Here is an 18,862-nt window from a genome sequence, read left to right as displayed (position 1 = left end):
ACCCGCCTCCCCTCAGCCTCCTGCTGCCAGGCAGGGACCTGGCACTGGGACCCCCCAGCCTGTGGGACCCCGATGCCTCTTCCCAACCCTTTTCCCGGCTGTCAAGGCCATGTCCCCCCATCCATCCTGGCGGCCCCTCGGCTGGTCCCCTTGGAAACGCATCCAGGGGCGGAAGCCTGGGGAATACTAAGCAGGTGCAGCCCCTTCAATCCCCCTTTGAGAGGGACAGAGCTGGGCTTGTTCCCGGCGCGGAGCCCGGCCAGGAGCCGCGGCTGCTGGGGGGAGAGGGGACCCCCATTCCCGGCATCCCCCCAGCCCAGCCCCCTGCACACACGGCCCATGGGGGCGGGGGGGACACGAGGGGGTCACGGCCGAGCTGATGTGGGTCCCACGTGGGAGTGGGAGGCACTGCAGTGGGGTACCCAGGGAGCATCCTTCAGTGGCGTGGGTGCTGTGGGGTGTGGGATACGGGGTGTCTGATGCGGGATGCCCGACGTGGGATGCAGGATTTGGGATGTGCGATGCCCAGCGCAGGATTTGGGAAGTACGATGCAGGATGCCTGATGCAGGGTGTGGGATGCCCGATGTGGGATGCAGGTTGTGGAGCAGCCATGACAGACACATCCCTGCGCTGCAGGTGGAGGTGTCCAAGGACACACAGCGACCTTGGGAGGCCTCGGCCAGCCGGGAGCCGGTGCCGGCCTCAGGGGGACGAGGTATCCATGGAGCCAGTGGTGCAGGGACAGCGAAGGAGCAGCCGCTGTCCCACGGACGGGTCCAGGCTGAGGCCCCAGAGCAGCCCGGGGTGTTCCCGGGTGCTGCTCCAGCACCGCCACCACACCCTGCGGGGGTGGGCTCTGGGGGCGAGGGGCCGGCGAACCCCGGGGGCCCGTGGCCATTGCGAGGCCGGGCACGTCCGCGCCCTTTCCCTCTCCCGGCTCTTCCCCGGCTTCATCCAGACGCTGCTCCTGGCGCTGGGCCACGGGCTGGAGCAGCCCCCTGCCCACCCCCCTGCCCGCCCCCCTGCCCATTGGAGGGGCCAGCCCATGGTGCCCGCGGGGACAGGTCACTGGTGACAGAGGCCGCGGTGGCACCTGGTGGCAACTGGACCAGTCTGGCACTGGCAAGAGGATCCAGGGCCGTGGGGCACCCACGCGGGGAGCAAGGAGGGTCCAGCCTGGCACTGGGGGTCTCTGCCTGGGCGCTCTGAGCCGTCACAGCCCCGCCTGGGCCGGAGCCCCGCGGTGCCCCCGGGGCGGTGCAGGAGTGCGGGTTTGGGGGCAGGGTGGGGGTCCCCCCGCACCGGGTGAGGATGCTGGGAGAGGATCCCGGTGCTGGTGCGGGGAGGGGTCCCCGCCCCATGCAGGAGCAGTTTGGGGGGCCAGAGGGGGATGCCGGCGCTCGGGGATTCCTGGGGCTGTTCCCCCCCGGTGCTGGGGGGTGCCAGGATGTGTCCCCGGTGTCCTGCTCCAGGAATGCCGATGCGGGAGGTGCCGGGGTGTGTCCCTCCAGGGATAGTGGTGCCAGGATGTGCCCTCTGTGTTCTCCGCCCCAGGGGTGCTGGTGCCGGGATGTGTTCCCCGGTGTCCCTCCCCGAGGATGGCGATGCCGGGGGGTGCCGGGGGGTGTCCCCCCGATGCTGGGAGTGCCGGAATGTGCCCCCCGGTGTCCCCCCCAGAGGATACCCATGCTGGGGGTGCCAGGATGTGTGTCCCTCGGTGTTGGGGGGTGTCGGGATGTGGCCCCCCGTGTTCCCCTCCGGGGATGCCGATGCTTGAGGGTCCCGGGGTGTGTTATCCCCGAGGCTGGGGGGTCCCGGGATGCGCCCCCCGGCGCTGCCCGCGGGGTGCCGGGGGTGCCGTGCCCGTGCCCGGAGCCGCCGCCGCGTCCGCGGTCCCGCCCCCGCCGCCCGGCCCGGCCCCCCGGCTCGGCGCGGCTCCGCTCGGCTCGGCGCGGCTCGCTCGGAGCGGGGCGGGCGGAGCCGCTGCCGGTGCCGGCCCCGTGGCGGAGCCGGGGTCCCTCCATGCCGCCATGGCCCCCCGCGCCCCCCGCGCCCCCCGCGCCCTGGCCCTGCTGCTGGCGATCGGCGCCCTCGGTGCGTACCGGGACCGGGGACACACGGGATGGGCACGGGGGGGCGGATCCCGGGGCGGGGGGGATCCCCGGGGTGGGGAGACGGGGGGGCTGCGGTCCGGGCGGGGGCTGCGGGGTGGGGGGGATCCCTTCACCGGGGCTGGATCCCACTGCCGGGGGCTGCACCCCCGCAGGAAGGTGGATCCCCCTGGGCGGGGGGTCGGATCCCACTGCAGGGGGGTGATGATGTTGATCCTGTTGCCGGGGGCTGAAGCCCCTTTATGTGGGGGGGCATCTGCAGGAGCCGGGGAAGGGCTGGATCTCCTTGCAGGGCGGGCGGGATCCCCTTGCCGGGGCCGGATCCCTTGCGTGGGGCTGGATCCCCTTGGAGGAAGGGCTGGATCCGCTTGCCGGGGGCCGGAGCCCTTGCGTGGGGCTGGATCCCCTTGCAGGGCGGGCGGGATCCCCTTGCCCGGGGCCGGAGCCCTTGCGGCGGGGGCTGGATCCCCGTGTGTGCAGGGGGAGCATCTGCAGGAGCTAGGGAAGGGCTGGAGCCCCTTGCAGGAGGGACCGGATTCCCTTGCAGGGGCTGGATCCTCTTGGGATTATGGGGGGCACTTGCAGGAACCGGAGGGGGTTGGATCCCCTTGGAAGGGGCCTGGATTCCATTGCAGGGGGAGTTGGATACCCTTGGAAAGGGGCTGGATACCCTTGCAGGGAGCTGGATCCTGTTGCAGGGGCTGGATCCCCTTGCAGGGGCGGGATCTGGTTGTGTGGATGGGGGGCACTCGCACGAGCCGGAGGAGGGCTGGATGCGCTTGCAGGAGGCTGGATCCCGGTGTGGGAAGGGCTGGATCCTGTTGTGTATCTGGATGGATGTGCAGGAGCCAGAGAGGGCTGATCCCCTCGGAAGGGGCTGGATTCCATTGCAGAGGGGCTGGATCCCGCTGCAGGGGCTGGATCCGCCGTGTGTAGTGGCCGCATCCGCAGCAGGCAGAGGGGGCTGGATCCCCTCGCAAAGACCGACGGATCTATGGGGCGGGGGGGCTGGATCCCATTACAGGGAGCTGGATCCCGTAGCGTGTATGGAGTGCACTTACAGGAACCAGAGAAGGGCTGGATCTGTTTGGGGGGGGCCTGGATCCCCTTACGGGGGGCTGATTTTTTTGGGGGAGGGCTGGCTCCCCTTGCAGTGGGGGCTGGATCCATCTGGGGGAGGACTGGATCCATTTGCAGGGGGATGGATCCCCTTGAAGGGCAGCTGAGGGGGCAGGGCTAGGGGCAGCTTGGTTTGGGGGGGCTGTGCTGAGGGGGGGGCGTCACAGAGTTGGGTGTGGGGGCACCCGCAGAGCTGGGGCCTTCTGTGGGGTTCACCCCTTCAGTCCCCGGGAGAGGCTCAAGGATTCGGGGTGCAGCCCCCCCCCAACCCCCCAAATGCCTTGTCGTGGTGCTGGTGGGTGCAAGGTGGAGCAGGTGGGGACCTGTTAGAACCCCCCCCCCCAGGATGCCGCGTCCTTCCGGGGGTGCGGGGGCCCCTCTGACACGTCTTTCTCTCCTTGCCCCCCTCCAGCATCCGCGTGGCCCCCCCAAAACTCCAGCGTTGGCGAGGGGAGAGCCTGGGAGGGCTCGTTGGAGAGCAGCCCCCCGAAATGGGACCTGGCGAGTGGAGACCCCCCTGGGGGACCCAGCAACAGCACCAGCGCCGGGGGGGCCGCGGCAGGACCCCAGCTAGAGCCTCCCGGGGCGGGCACGGCCACCACGGAGCCGTCGGCCATGCCCGAGGGGTGCCCGGGCTGCGCCGGGGAGGGCGAGGCCAGCGCCGTGCCCCCCCGAGCCGTGACCTGGCCCGGGGACGGGGGCACGGTGCCGGTGGCCCTCGGCAGCCCCGAGGAGCCGGGGAGCGGTGACCGGCCCACGCCCGCCTCCCCGCCCGGCGCGGGGAGCTTCGGGGGGCTCCCGGCCGCCCCGCCGAGCCCTCCCGGCCCCCAGCTCGCCACCGACTCTGCCGAATCCGACCTCCTGCTGGCGGCCGGGGGCTCGGCCGCGCCGCGGACCCCCGTGCTGGGCGAGCCCAGCCCCGTGCCCGCCGCCGGGGGGGACTCGGGGGGTCCCCCGGAGCTCTGGGCGGCCGCCTCCAGCCCGGCCCCAGCGCAGGGGGCTCGCGGCTGGACGGATCTGACGTGGCTGCAGGAGCCCATCACCGCCGCCACGGGCCCGGCCAAGCCCCCGGCCGACCGGACGGGCTCGGAGATCATCGACGTTGACTACTACGACCTGTTCGAGGGGGGCGAGGGACTGGGGGGCTTCCCCGGGGGCGGCCGGGGGGCGGCCGGCTCGGCGCGGCGGCGGGAGCCCGAGGGGGCGGCCACACCCTGGGCCCTCCACGAGCTCTACGACGACTTCACGCCCTTCGACGACGCCGATTTCTACCCCACCACCTCCTTCTACGCCGATGGGGACGACGAGGACGAGCTGGAGGACGAGGAGGAAGAGGAGGAGGAGGAAGACGGGGGGCTGGAGGACGAGAACGGCTACCGGCCGCCCACCTCGGCCGCGCCCGGCGCCGCGCCGGCCCCGCAGGACCCCCGGCCCACCGGGCACCGTGCCGCGGCCCCGCCGCCGCCGCCCGGAGTGTCCGGGGGCAGCCCCACGGCCTGGCCGCGGCCGGGGGAGCGGGGCCCGCCCGAGAACGGCTCCGAGTGCCGGAGCGGGTACGTGCGGCACAACAGCTCCTGCCGCTCCCTGTGCGACCTCGTCCCCAGCTACTGCCACAACGGCGGCCAGTGCTACCTGGTGGAGAGCCACGGGGCCTTCTGCCGGTAAGGGATGGGGCCCCGGCGGGCTGGGGGGTGTGGGGGCTCGCCATCCCTGGGCACACCATTCCTGGGCACATCATCCCCTGCGCCCCATCCCCAGGCTCTCCGTCCCCCATACCCCATGCCCAGTCTTTCCATCCCCCTGCAGCTCATCCCCAGGTTCTCCATTCCCAGTATCTCATTCCCAGTCTTTCCATCCCTTGTGCACCCCCACTCCCAGTCTCTCCATACTCCATGCATCCCATCCCTGGGCTCTCCATCCCCCTGTACCCTATCCCTGGGCTCTCCACCACCCATGCACCCTATTCCCAGTGTTTCCATCTCCCTGCAACCCATTCCTGGCATCTCCCGTCTTTCTACTCCATCCCTGGGCTCTCCATCCCCCTGACGCCCCATTCCCAGTCTTTCCATCCTTTGTACATTCCATTCCGGACCTTTCCATGCCCTTGGCACCCCATTCCCGGGCTCTCCATCCCCCTGCACCCCAGCCCGGTGCCCCCCCGCAGCCCCATCCCGCCGGGATGCAGAGGGGTTTCCCTGCCCCCCGAGAGGCGGCTGGGCAGGAATTAGGTCAGGGCCGCGCAGCCGAGGCTGCGGGGCAGCCGCGCTAATCGGCCCCGGCAGATTGTGCCCGGGAGGCCGATGCCGGCTGTGCCGCACGCACCGGGATGTGCCCTGCGGCTGGCACCGAGCCCGCCCGCTCGGGGGGCCTGGGGGGCCCCCTCCCTGCTCCCACCGCCGCTGGGGCTGGAAGCCGCCGGTGCGGGGCACCAGCACCGTCTGGGACACCCGGACCCCCCTCCTGGCATCCCCCAGTGTCCCCATCTCCCTCGGTGTCACCCCCCTCGGGGACCCGCTAGTCCCATGCCCCTCAGACACCCGTAATCCCCCCAGGTACAAACACCGCATCCCCCGAGGATGCTCTGTGGGACGGGGGCACGTTTTGGGGCGGGGGGACGCGTTTTGGGGCGGGGCATCCCTCTGACCGCGTCCCCCGGCAGGTGCAACACGCAGGACTACACGTGGCACAAGGGCACGCGCTGCGAGTCCATCGTCACCGACTTCCAGGTGATGTGCGTGGCCGTGGGCTCGGCCGCGCTCGTGGTGCTGCTGCTCTTCATGCTCACCGTGTTCTTCGCCAAGAAGCTCTACCTGCTCAAGACGGAGAACAGCAAACTGCGCAAGACCAAGTGAGTGACGGGGACACCCCGGGCGGGCCCCAAACACCCCGCGGCCGCCGGGCGGGCTCAGCCCCCGCCCGCGCTGGTGCCAGCCCGTCCTTTGGCGTCACCGGGACCCCCGGTGCCGGTGGGGGCGCGGGGACGGCGGGTGGGAAAGCTCCCGGAGGCGGGAGACGTGGATGTGCCTCTTGCTCCACGGTTAATCCCTTAAAGCTGCTCCTGACTGGCACCAGTTAATCTGCTTCGCTGGGATCTGGGGATACCGGCTGTGCTGCCATCGGGGACGGTCCGGCTGGGGACAGGGGTGGGGGGGAGACAGGGAAGGCTTCGGGGTCATCTCCCTGCCCCAGCCATTGCTGCCCAGCTCCTGGAGCAGGGAGGAGGGAGCCTTCCCAGCCCGCTCCCTAATGAGCTGTTAATTAGTGTTTGGAAATGCCAAGTGTAATTAGCAGGGAAGCTCCGTGCCAGCTCCCGGGTCTCCCTCTCCAGCCCTGCCCCGGGCTGCCCTTCCCGCTCCCCTGCCCGGAGCCCGGCTACCCTAAAACGCCAGAGCTGGGGGCACCGAGCCCCCCAAAATGTCACATTGGGCTCATTTAGCCTCAACTCCATTCCTGGGGACGTTTAGTCTCCAAACCTCCATCCAGTTCAGGATATTAAATCCTGTAGACCTCCATCCCTGGGGATATTAAGTAACCAAGTCCTCCGGATTTGGGGGCATTTAGCTCCCCAAATCCTCACAGCTGGGGGTATAAAACCCCAAAACCCCCAGTGTAGGGGTATTTATCCCTCCAAAACCCCCAGATCTGGGGGCATTTAGCCCAAAATTCCATCCCTATGGGCATTTACCCCCCAGACCTCCAGCGCTGGGACCAGTTAACCCCCCCAAACCAGGGTCACCCCACAACGTGGGCGGGGGCTGTTGGGGGGTCCTGCTCTCACCCCTGCTCTCCTGCCCCCCGCAGATACCGCACCCCGTCCGAGCTGCACAACGACAACTTCTCCCTCTCCACCATCGCCGAGGGCTCCCACCCAAACGTAAGGAGCTGTGTGGCACCGTCCCCCCTCCCACTTTCTATCCTGTCCTTGTCCCTCTGTCTGGTGACCTCTCACCTATGCCCCCTCCATGACCCCAGCACTGCCCTCCTGTCCCCCCCATCCTGCCATGGTCACAAATCTGTCCCCTCGCTGGTCAGTTCCCAATGACCTAAACTGGACCCAGGCCAGGCAGGGGGTCAGTGTCACCCCCCTGTCCCTTCCCTGTCCCCTCCTGCCTATGTGGCTCCTCGGGGAGCCAGCATCCCGAGTTCCCGGTGGCTTTGGCTCCATGCGTGGGTGGCAGGGGTGGGTGTGCCAGAATTTTCAGGGAGGGGACAGCCGGGGCAGATGATGCTCCCTGGCTGTGGCATCACTGGGCAGGACCAGCAGATGACTCCAGATGCTGGAGGATGACACGCTCCGGGCTGCTGCTGCGGTTGGGGCGCACCCACCGGCATCCCCCGGGATGCCCTTCCAACCTCCTGTCTTTCGACTCGGAACAGAGAGAAGCGAAGGGCTTTGCGGAGCGCGAGCCGGAGGAGGAGCGTAGGTCCCTTTAGCCTTTCCCTATCCATGGCCGGTGTTCCCGTCTTCCGACCGCCTTTAGCAGCCGTAGCGTCGGCGCGGCCCGGCCGTCCTGGCAGGAGGCTCCGGGGCCGGCCCCCTCCCCGCTGCCGAGAGGATGAAACTCGGGATGAACTCGGTGCCGCTCCCCGGTGTCTCGCCGGGCTCTGACACATCCCTCGTCCCCTCCGGATGTGGAGGGTTCGGCACGCGCTGCCTGGGATGCAGCACTCCAAGGATGAGGAGGGGTCAGCAGGGTCAACCCCCCTAGAAAGGGGTTTCTGAGGATCCTGCAGCGGTGGAGCCAATGGCACCAGCTCCGGACTGGCCGGACGTCACTGCCCAGGAGATGGAGAATCCTGTCCCTGTGTGACGCCGGCCCTTGGGTATCCCCGTCCATCTGCCGCTCTCCGTGTGGCACCGGGAGCACCGTACCCACCGCGGCCCGGCCCGGCCCGCCCTGGCACCCCCCAGGCCGGGGCTCATCCTGCCCCGCCAGCGCCGCCGGGACCGTGCGGGCACAGCCGCACCCAGCGCGGCCGGAGCTCGGCCCCGGTGCCGAGGGACCGCTCTCCCCGTGGATGCGGGACAGACTCGGGGCACAGCCCAGCCCCGGCGCGGGGAAGATGCTCCAGCGGGGGGACGTCGGGAAGAGGCGTGCCCGGCTCTGCCAGCGGCGCGGGGGCACCGGCTGTACGCTGAGGAACCGCAATAAATCCAACCCCTCTGGCCTCCTGCCAAGCGCCGCCGGGAGTGACTGATTGTCGCGGGGACGAGGAGCTGCGCCGGGCTGGGAACGGGAAGAGGAATCGGGTGGGAACGGTGGGCGGGATGGCCGGGGGGGATGTGCCTGTGGCTGGCACAGGCTCCTGCGGCTGGCACGGCTCGTGGGCGCTGTTGGCTTTGGGAGCCGCAGCACCCCGAGGTGGGGAGGCTGTGCTGGGGGACGGCGTCACCGCGGGGGGGTCGGACCCTCGCCCCGCGCCGGGAGCACCACGGGCCCCCCGTGCCGCCATCTGCGCTGGGGGGGGGACATTTGTCCCCTCCAGTGGCTCTCTGCAAGGGGTCAGTGAGACATCGGTGCCCTCACTGAGTCTCGCCCCCATCACGGCCCGGCCCTGACCCCCGTCTCTCCCGCAGGATGATCCCGGCGCTCCCCACAAGCTGCAGGACTCGCTGAAATCCTGCCTGAAGGACGAGGAGCCGTTTAACATCCACAACTCGACGTCGCCCAAGCACGACGGCGGCAAAGGGGAGCAGGACGTGGGGGAGCTCAACTGCCTCCAGAACAACCTGACGTGAGAGGCGGGGACGGGAGCGGGAGCGGAGCGGGAGCCAGGCTCCCCCCGCATCCACAGCCGTCTCCTCCCGCCGCTGTGTCCCTTCCCGCTCCGTGGCATGCTTTGGTGTGTTTTGTACAGAGGAAAACAAAAAATCCAGTCATAATTCGGCCGTGTCGTGGGGGTGTTTGGTTCGTGCTCCGTGTTTCTCGCTTGGGTTCGTTCCGCGCTGTGATTTCTAAACCTTTGCCGTTCCGCAACTGACTTTTTTTGTACTTTTGCCCCACTTTTTTTGAAATACAGGTGAAAACAACAAAAAAGGAGGGAAAAAAAAAAAAAGAGGAATATCTTGAAATAAATAAACCATTTTTTTTTTAAAGTTAAGCCTCTTGCCGGTGCCTGCGATCTCCCGACATGGACATGGCGGGATTCAGTCCCTGCTTGCACAGGGTCCCATCTGAGCGTCACCCGGGGGTGGTGGGTGCCTGGTCCCCCCTTCTCACCCTCTCCAGGCACCTTCCTGCCTCTGCCAGGCCAGGGGTGCAGCACATCCTGCCACCCCGGACACGCTTGGGAGCAGATGGGACACCCTGGGATGTCTGGTGGAGGTGCCTGGGCTGCTCCAGGGTTTGCTCCATCCCCATCCCTGTCCCCACCATGAGTCCCCCCAAACAGTGTGGCTGCACACGGGGTGACGGCTCCCAACCACTCCTGCTCCAACAGCCTCCTTCAGTGGAGCTGACCAGGCTGTCAGCGGGATTTTGGGTGAGACGCCCCAGGGTTGTCACCCCCCTGCTCCCAGTTTCCATCTGCATGGAGAGGAACCGGTGCCACTGTCCCAGTGGCTTTGGCAAGGTCAGGCTGGCCCTGCTGCCATCCCCCAGGATCGAGCATGGAGCGGGGATCTCTCCCCAGGGAGTCCCAGCACTCCCACCACCCTCCCCTCCAGCCATGGCTCCGTCTTGCTTCCAGCAGGAACTGATTTCTTCTGGAGATGGATTCATCCACAAGCCAACACTCTGGGTTCCTTGGGAGAGAGGACACAAAGCCATTAATCACCACACAATATTAAGTGTGCGGCACGTCAGGGATGCAGCCGGCGCTCTCCCGGAGCAGGTGGGAGCCAGAGCCGCAGCTCCGCGTGGATCGGATGTTCCCGATGCGTTCTGTGAGCTGCTAAATAATTAATTCTCGGCTTGCTCGGGGAGATTAAAAACTGAGGAGTGGTGGAGGGAGCCGGCAGTCGATCCCGGCAGTCATGCGAGGCAGAGCGAGCGGCTCACCGGCACCGGCAGGGTTTGGTCTTTGCCATTCCCCTTCCAGCACGGAGCTGCAGGACAGGTACAACCATGGATAGAGCACTGGGAACGTGGACACAGCAACAAAAAGGGTGGGGCGGGGGGAGAGAGTTGTGCTGGTGGAGCCAGAGCCCAGCAGAGCAGAGAGGAGATGCTGATGCCTGAGGAAACCCCGAGGAAAGGTGGGATGTCCTGGCATGGGCAGAGGCTGGGCACAGGCTTCCTGTGGGACGGGGAGGGAGGGAAAGGGAGCTGGAGTGGGATGAGCATCGCTGTGATGGGAGAGGATCTGTGCTTGTGTGTGAGCAGTGAGGGGAGAAGAAATGGTTGTGTGAGGAGAGGGATGTTGGAGGGGATTGGGAATGCGAGGATGAGGTAGCGTTGTGGGTGATGCAGGGAAGAGGAGGCAGGGGCAGTGCAGGATGAGGGAGGCACCCCTCATCTCCAGCTGCCCTTGGAGGGAATCAGCAAGGTGGGATGCAGGGAGACACAGAACGGGATGGGGCAGCCAAGGAGCGAGTCCACCCAGGGCTGTGTGGTGGGATCTGGAAACCGTCTGCTCCTCACTGGGATCCTTCCTCACGGTGCCTGTGGGTCCGGCCGGCTGGACACTGCCTGGGGAGACATCTGCCGTGGTGTCACCGTGGAGGTGAGGCTGGCACAGCACAGGACAGTGACACCATGGAGGTGAGGGTGACGTGGCACAGCCCCTCCGTCCCAGCACAGCCCATCCATCATGGACAGTGACATCGTGGAGCTGAGGGTGACACGGCACAGGCCCTCAACCCTGGCACAGCCCATCCACCCTGGACCTGCCGTGGCCCCACGCAGAGGTGCCCACCTTGGAGCGGTGCCCACATTCCCTCGCCACCCGTTTTTGTCCCTTCCAAGAAGCCCAGTGTGGTCCGGGTCAGCAGTGGGACCGTCCCCTCCACAAAGGCGGGCGGTGGCTCCTCGGTGCAGGCCCTATCTCGGAGCTGTGAGGGATGACCCACAGAGGAGTCCTGGATTCAGGAGCCATCCTCGGCTGCAGCCGCTCACCCCCACGGGCTGGAGGGACTTACTGGGATTCAGGACAAAACTGGGTCACAAGGATTTAAGCAGGTTTAAGGATGCTCCTGCTCACACACAGGTTGGGAGCGCTGGGGGATTTGTCGCCCTGTGCCCCTGCTCTGGGGTATTGTTCTGACCCCATCATTCCCCCTGGCTGCTCCCGCTCCCTCAGACCCTACTCACCTTCCTGGCGTGCTCCTGTCTCCCACGGGAAGGCACAGCCTCCGTTCCCTGCCTCGCTCCAGCCGGCCACGAGCCCTGGAGCCCCATCTGGCTCCGGGGTCAGTGTCCCTCGCCGTGCCTCCATCTCCCCCGGGGGTACCAGCCGAGCCCCAGCCCGCGGGCTCTTATCCCCTCTGGCTTTCCCAGAGCAGGGAGGAGCGTGGTCTGGAGGGATGGATGGGGTTATCCGAGGGCTCCCCGTCAGCGCCTGGTCAGACACGGGAAAGGCGAGGAGCAGGCGCCGTGTACCGTGCTCGGAGCCGATTTCACGGGCCCTATGGAGGAATTTGCCTCCCAGCCAGCAGAGCAACACATGGGCTTTAATCACAGGCCTAATCACTGGGATGGAGAGAGAGGCCGGAGAGCTATTAAATTTCAATGCTTGGTTGGTTTGCTGGGAGGGGAGATGGCCCGTTGTGGCCAGAAAGGGCTGGCACGGGATGCGGGCAGGGAATTGGCATCGGCAGTGGGCCTGTCCTCCTCTCTCCGCCGTCCTCTTTTCTCTCGCAGACACATAACAGGATTAGAGCCACGACCCCGAGACAAGGAGCCTTTCTTCCCTTGACAAACTCCGGCTGCCTGAAACAAAATATCCGGAGTCGGGATTCATTAGGTGAGTCCCGATTCACCGACCAAGAGTCCACATTCACCAACCAAGAGTCCAGGTTCACTGGGCGAGAGTCCTGACCATTGGCTGAGTCCTGATTCACCAGCTGAGAGTCCCGATCACTGGCTGAGTCCTGATTCAATGGCCAAAAGTCCCAACTCACCGACCGAATCTTGATTCACCAACCAAGTGTCCTGATTCACCAGTCGGGCGCTGGTCAGGAGCGTGAAGGGCTGGAGAAGGAGGTGGCAGCAGCTCAGTGTCCTGATCAGCCCCCGCACACCCCAAACTGTGCTCAACACCTACGGTCAGGATGCTGCTCCTTTGGGATGCCAGGTTGGTCTGTCCCTCCCTGAGGTGCCAGGAGCTGGCTGTGCCATGTCCATCCCTTGTCCCCTTCTAGACACCTCTGAGGACATTTCCTCACCTGAGGGCTGGCTCCACACCCTTTCCCTTGGAGGAATATTTGGAAGATGAGGCGGGCTGTCTCCTTTCCTTTCCTTGGTGCTTCTGTCCTGCATCTTCCACCACGGCACAGTCTGGCCCCGTTCACCCGTGGCTCCATCACACACAGCTACAGCGGTCGGATGAATCCCACCCTTGCAGTCCCACCTCCAGCTCCCAGGGCTGGTCAGGCTTGAGGAACCATTCCCAAACCCTTCTGGACCATCCCTGGTCAGCAGCTCTGCTGACCCCCAGCACAGGAGCGTTATGCAGTGAACCCCAGGATGAGCCGAAGGCTTGGGAGGGGACATTCCTCTAGGTCACTGTGGAGAGCTCCTGGGAGCATCTCCTGTGACATCCCGGTGTTCCCAGCAGTGCTGGGCTGCCTCCTGGCTGGGAGGAGCCCGTAACTGGTATTTGTGTAGCCAGAAAGCCCCGGGATCCCAGTATTTAGTGCTGGGAAATACCAATTACTCCATTACTCGCAGCCTGGCTGTAACAGGGAGCGAGTCCAGTATTAAACTGACTCCGCATTGGATTTAGAGAGAGGAGAAAAGCAAAATCCTCTTAACTTCGTGAACTGTAAAATGCCCAGTGTGGGAACGAAGAGCTGGGCATGTGCCCGCTGACGCCGGCGAGGGCTGGGACGGCTCCAGGCAGGGCGGCTCCTCTGCGTCACTGCTGTCACTGGGCTGACTGGTGCCACTGGGAGAGGGACAGAGCGGGGCACGGGCAGCAACCAGCACCAGACACTGGTTTGGAATGTAAAGGCAGGAGGAAAACCGGCCAAGACTGTGCATGGAGTGCCCGAGCTCACACCCCTCATGGAGGGATGTGGGAGAAAAGGGGAAAATAAAGACAAGGGACGCCGAGACTTTTGGAGAAGCGGGAAGTAGGATCTGATGGGAGGCATGTTTAAAAGTGAAAGGAGTTGAGGAAACTGGCGGGACTTCAAAGAAACGCTGCAAGCAGCACACACAGAACCCATCCCAATAGGAAATGTAGCAGGAACCAGCCTGGCTACATCGCAAGCTCCTCACCGACCTCAGGCTCAACAAAAAAGGTTTATGGGAAATGGGAACTAGGTCAAATTACTAAGGACAGTTACAAGGGGAGCATAAGCATGTGGGGGGACATCAGAAAGGCCAAATTGAGATGGAAATAGGAAGGATTCATTAAGGAGAAGAAGAAAAGGCTCCATCAGCAGGAGGAGAATGAGCAAGGGAGCATTGGTCTGGACCCAGGGAAGGAGGGAGGTGGCTGGCAAAGGAGGCTGGGAACTCAGGGGGATCACCAGCTTGTTTTAAAACCTTTTAAAACCCCCAGCCTTTAAAGATGCCAAGTGCAAGCAGATGCCCACCACAATAATAAGGTGCTGGGCTGCTGCCGAGAGAGCCATGACTGCAGTAAGGGGAATATTAAACAGCACACCCAGACTGCTCCCGACTCTCGGAACCTCATCCTGGGGTGCTTGGAAAACCAGTTAAAGCCACCTGAGAGGTGTTTGGCAGCACAAGGGATAGCTGAGGGTTTACAGGAGCAGGTCCAGTTTGGGGCATGTCATGTAAGGAAAGGTGGAAACCACAGGAGAAGGTCCAGGAGAAGCAAGAAGAGAGATTCAGGACAGACTGGTGGGCAGTGGGGAGAACTGGAGCCCAAGGGAGACATGGGAACAGTATCTGAAAGACTCCACAGCTCCCTGACAGGAGGGGGCAGCCAGGCGGGGGTCAAGCACTGCTCCCAGGGAGCAGGGGACAGGACAAGGGGGAACGTTGTGCCAATGGTTCAGGTTGGATATTGGGAAAATTCCTTCGTGGAAAGGGCTGTCCAGCCCTGGCACAGCTGCCCAGAAGCAGCTGTGGCTGCCCCTGGATCCCTGGCAGTGTCCAAGGCCAGGCTGGACGGGGCTGGGAGCAACCTGGGACAGTGGGAGGTGTCCCTAGAATGGGATGAACTCTAAGGCCCCTTTCCACCCAACCCACTCCAGAACCCAGTGATTCAATCTGTGTATGCAATTTGCATTTATTAAAGGAATCTGGAGCCCTCCTGCAGGAGCACCCAGGAGTCTCCATCACCTTTTGCTGGGAGCTACAAAAATGCAGCGTGAAAATGCAGCTCTGGTGTCAGAGCCGAGAATCTCACATCAAGGCAAGAGACGGCAGATGGGACAATCTGGTGGGCTGTGGAGCACAGAGAAGCAGTGAGACAACACTGGCTGCCATGGCAGACAAGACCAGTCAAACTTGGTGGGGTTTTGCTGGAAAAGAGGAGATTTCAGGAAGGATTTGGGAGAAAATGCAGAGATTCTTTTGTAGCTTCTGAACTCCAGCTCTGCATGGTGATCCAGGCCTGGGACACAGGTGTGGGTGGAGAAGGGGATCTCTGGAGGTGTCTGTTGTCCTCAGGCTGCTGGATGTTGTACATGGGGTCAGCAGGAAGAGGAGAGGGCAGGAAAAGAGGAGCTGTGGGAGAGCTCTGTGAGCAAGAGTTGGAAGGGGGAGATGGAAGTGCTGCAAAGCATGGTCAGAGGGGAGAGGGGAATAGCAGGATGGGGCAAAATGAGGAGAAGGAGTGGCTGAAGGGGGCAAGGAGTGTGAGGGATGAGCAGGCACAGAGGATCTGGCAGAGAGCAGTGGCTTTAGGCAGCCAAACACCTGGATCTGGGAGAGGGGACAGCACTTTTCCTGCCGGCTTCGATCCCACTTGGCTCAGAGCCATCCTCAATCCCACTTTGCTCAGGACCTCGGTGGTTCCCTGCTGAGACAACTGAGGAACTTTGTGTTGAGACAGCTTTGCTGCCAGATCCCTGCTGGATTCAGCACGTTCCCCAGGAATTGTCCAGTCTCTTTTGCAAAAGCCCTGGAGGTCCCTCGTGGAGAGCCAGCTGCATTTTGCTTTGAAATGGTCAAGTGAATTTTAAAGGTGACCTGAAAATTGAATCCAGACTGGTTTGTTTTTCTCCCTGCTTTATGAAGGCAGTGAATTATTCTCCACAGCCACGAGCAATCAGCAAAAGAACCACGGATAAAGCCAGCGAGGGATGCCTGGGTGACACGGGGCTACGGAGTGGGAATAAAGGGGGGCTGGAAAGAAATGCCAAGCGAGGGTGGGGAGTCGTGGCCGCTGAGGGTTTCTGGGAACAGGCTGGACAAACATCTGCCAGGGAAGGTTGGAGCTGAGCAGATTTTGCTGGCGGCAGGTGTTGCTCCATCCAAGCGGCCTCTCCGGGTCCCTCCGGCCTCATGCTCAGTGATCCTGCTTTTCTTCCATCAGAAATGTCAGCCCAGCTCTTCCCTCCCTCTGCCAGAGCGTGTGGAGCAGGTTTATCAGCTCAGTCCTCATCATTTTTTCCAACATTTTTTACAGTTGCTCCTTTCACGGGGGATGCGTTTGTTTATATGGATACGAGCAAGCAAAAAGTAAGATTTGAAATGGGAAAAAATAAATGTCAATTTTCTCTATTTATCTTGTATTTTTCTGTCCCAGTTTTATCAGTCTCCCATGAAATCTTGCAGCACAAGGAACACTCCGAGGTGAGAATAACTCCATCCTGAAGATCTGGCCCCAGGCAAACAGTGGAAGGAGAAGGTAAAAGAGAGAGACAGGAGCTGATGCTATTCTGTGCTTTTGTTGGAGTCTTTTAAAGGCAGCTCAGGTGTCCCGGCCATTTCACCACGTCCTCAGGATCTAAATCCATATTTATTTTCCTTGTGCCCTCCTTTGCGCTTTGTCCCTGCAGCCCAACCCAAATTACTCCATGGTCTGCAGCCTCGGATCGCAGACCAGAATGTTTGTAAATGCCCGGAGGACTTGGTTTCATCGGCAGCACTTCTCCCAACCCTGCCAAGCTAAAAGAGACGGGAAGGTCCAAGAGAGGCTGGTTTTCCCTGAGTTTTCCTAGAGAAAAGGGCTCTGGGAAAGGCAGGAGGGCTGGTGACACCGGGAACAGCCCTGCCTGTCCCACCGGACCCGGGTCCCTGCTCCTTGTCACAGGGAGGGACCTCCCGCCTTCGCAATTCTTTTCAAACTCTGCCTCTTGCATTTCTTCAGAGAAATTCAGCACCTGGTTCAGCTCATCCATTATTCCTTCCAGCTGCTCTTTGCCGTGTCAGGGCGGGCATTGAGGAGGCGGAATTTACACCGGAACGTGTCCCGTTCTTTTCTTCCCTGGCCATTGACTCGGCCAACATCTGCTCCCGTTAACCCCCGCTGGCCCCACAGCTCTGGTGATCCTTTATGACTCCGAAGCACTTGGCATTGTGTCAGCAGCAGCCGAGGTGTCCCGAGAGAAGAAAACCCTCCTTCTGCTGCGGTGAAACGGGATTTGTGCACTCAAATCCATCCTGGATAGCTCAGCAATAAGCAACAATCACAGGAGGTAAATCAAAGTGTTTTCTCCCTAAAAATCATTTTCCACACACTCACATCATGAAACCTGGTGGGTTCAGCTTCCCTTCCCTGCCAGGCTCTTGGGAATCACCTCAAACACTGCAAGATTAATTGCTTTTATTTGTTCTGTTGTGGTTTTTTTCTACTTTTGGGCATGAATTGCTTTTCACTCACTGCTCTACACAGGGGTTTCATTGGAAGCAGTGCGGATACCTATGGATCCCATATGGCTCCTCTGGGAAACAGCTCCATGATAAATACTGGAAATAGGCATGGAGCAGATGGGAGGGAAGGGGCACCAGTTTTAACAGCAAAATCCTCACTGCCTTCGCACGGTAACAAGTCCTGGGATGTGGGAAGGAATACATTAGGAAGGACAAGAGGTGTTTTGAGAGATGCAGCTGCACTTTGCATGCGGTTCTGGTCCCCCTCCCACTGGGAAGAGAAAAAGAGAGGATTTTACATTTCATTTACAAGGCATTCCGGGCTCTGCGGCTCCTGAAGGAGCCGGGAAGGGAGTGCCACAGGGAGGGAAGCGTGACAGTGCAGACAAAAGGTGTCTGAGCGGTGGCTCCGCTCGCATACAAATGCAGGCAGGTAGGAACACCTCCAGGAACTCCTCCGGGCTCTGCGAGCCGCCCTTGCCGTCGGAATGGGCTCTGCAGCCAAGCCCTGTGACCCAGGAGCCAGGAGGGAGCCAGGCTCTCTCAAAGGCTGCCGAAGGAATTCGGGCTCTGGCTGCACCAGCACAGGGCAGGGACTGGTTCCTGCGCTCCCCGGCACCGGAGCGGGGTTCCCAGCTCCCTGAAAGGGAGGGAGAACAAAAGCAAAGCGGTTTGGACTTTTAAAGAAGCTTTCAGCTCCAGCTTTTACAGGACTGAAGGCATCAAAGGGAAAGAAGAGAGGCAGTTCCTTTCAGTGGCCGCCCGGTCGGGCACAGGAAGGAAGGGGCCGGCACAAGCGCTCTCTGCGGCAGAGCTCTGGGGGACCTCGGGGGCTGCCGGCTCGTCCTGAGCGCTCCCAAGCAGGGCTGGAGAGCAGGATGGGGAATTTCAGAGGTAGCACACACACACACAAACATAAGGAATAAGGACAGAGGCGCGGCCGCGGTGCCTCAGCCAAATCCTCGCACAGCCCATCTCTCCTACGAGACTCATTCTAGGGGAAGGCGAGGGAACACCGAGGCAAGCACCTCTTGTGTTCCCACAGCTCTTTTCCCAGGAATCTGCAGCTCAGGGGCTTCCCCAGATGGCGGCAGCCCTGTTTCCCACAGGTTTGTGCCCTTCTCCCGTGGAATCCCGCTTCTAAACCCACACAGTCGCGCAGCACCGATGGATGAGCTGTGCTGAGCCTCGGCAGTGCCTCCGTCCCCGTTCCGTGCTTTTATCGCATCGTGGGATGCCCCCTAATGCTCACAGAGCAGCATCCCGGGCTCCAGCAGCGTCTCCTCAGCACATCCTGGGCTCCACTTTCTGCTCTCCAATCCCCCTGGCACATCCCTGGCTCCAGAATCATCTCTGCAGCCTCCCCAGCACTTCCCAGACTCCCGCAGCAACCCCTCTGCATGTCTCATTCTGGAGCACATCCCGGGCTCCAGAAGTTACTCTTCAGGCTCCTTGGCACATCCCAGGCTCCACTGGCTTCTCTCCAGTCCCCCTGGCACCTCCCGGGCTCCAGAATCATCTCTGCAGCTCCGGCACATCTCCCCTCAGCAGGGCAATCCCTGCTTCCATGATGAAACTCATACGGTTACAAAAGCTTTGCTGGAGCAAATGAAAAGGTGAATTAAGTGCCGAAAAACTCAATTTCAGGCTCGGAGGCAAAAATTACACCAAAGAATGTGGATTTTGGTGGTTATGCATAGTAAATTTGCTGTTACTGCTCAGGGGCTGCTGCAGAT

At 62.8% G+C, this 18,862-nt stretch overlaps 1 protein-coding gene and 2 long non-coding RNA genes across 7 annotated transcripts; 2 read left to right on the top strand and 1 right to left on the bottom strand.

The window, feature by feature from the left end:
• The first annotated feature begins 1,962 nt into the window (after nucleotides 1–1,962).
• CSPG5 (chondroitin sulfate proteoglycan 5) lies at nucleotides 1,963–9,209 on the top strand. Of its 4 annotated transcripts, none has more exons than XM_032097384.1 (5): nucleotides 1,963–2,095; nucleotides 3,644–4,892; nucleotides 5,891–6,079; nucleotides 7,033–7,105; nucleotides 8,810–9,209. In XM_032097384.1, the coding sequence occupies exons 1-5, from the start codon at nucleotides 2,032–2,034 to the stop codon at nucleotides 8,969–8,971; spliced, it is 1,737 nt and encodes a 578-aa protein (XP_031953275.1). In that variant the 5' UTR covers nucleotides 1,963–2,031; the 3' UTR covers nucleotides 8,972–9,209. The 4 variants fall into 4 exon arrangements, with proteins under 4 accessions (XP_031953275.1, XP_031952485.1, XP_031950933.1 ...); XM_032096594.1 differs by lacking the exons at nucleotides 1,963–2,095; nucleotides 8,810–9,209 and adding exons at nucleotides 2,409–3,156; nucleotides 7,609–8,414; XM_032095042.1 differs by lacking the exon at nucleotides 1,963–2,095 and adding an exon at nucleotides 2,413–3,156.
• An 89-nt stretch (nucleotides 9,210–9,298) lies between these two features.
• LOC116441065 lies at nucleotides 9,299–11,803 on the bottom strand. The gene is made up of 2 exons (XR_004238874.1): nucleotides 11,484–11,803; nucleotides 9,299–9,976 (listed from the first exon to the last, which is right to left on the bottom strand). It is a non-coding gene; the product is annotated as an uncharacterized LOC116441065 (long non-coding RNA).
• Nucleotides 11,804–11,996: 193 nt separating this feature from the next.
• LOC116441208 lies at nucleotides 11,997–18,746 on the top strand. Of its 2 annotated transcripts, XR_004238987.1 has the most exons (4): nucleotides 11,997–12,135; nucleotides 15,940–15,992; nucleotides 16,060–16,161; nucleotides 16,667–18,746. It is a non-coding gene; the product is annotated as an uncharacterized LOC116441208 (long non-coding RNA). The 2 variants fall into 2 exon arrangements; XR_004238976.1 differs by having other exon boundaries at nucleotides 16,060–18,746.
• Nucleotides 18,747–18,862: the final 116 nt, after the last annotated feature.

Source organism: Corvus moneduloides, chromosome 1, assembly GCF_009650955.1.
Source record: "Corvus moneduloides isolate bCorMon1 chromosome 1, bCorMon1.pri, whole genome shotgun sequence".
NCBI classification, from domain to species: Eukaryota; Metazoa; Chordata; class Aves; order Passeriformes; family Corvidae; genus Corvus; species Corvus moneduloides.
This window is presented reverse-complemented; position numbering and strand designations above follow the sequence as displayed.

Bases quoted from the DNA above. Each gene is read 5' to 3' on its own strand.
- CSPG5 (XM_032095042.1), top strand. From the start codon at position 2,886: ATGCGCTTGCAGGAGGCTGGATCCCGGTGTGGGAAGGGCTGGATCCTG. The intron at 3,157-3,643 runs GTATGGAGTGCA...GCCCCCCTCCAG, and splicing joins GGAGCTGGATCCCGTAGCGT to CATCCGCGTGGCCCCCCCAA. The intron at 6,080-7,032 runs GTGAGTGACGGG...TGCCCCCCGCAG, and splicing joins AGCAAACTGCGCAAGACCAA to ATACCGCACCCCGTCCGAGC.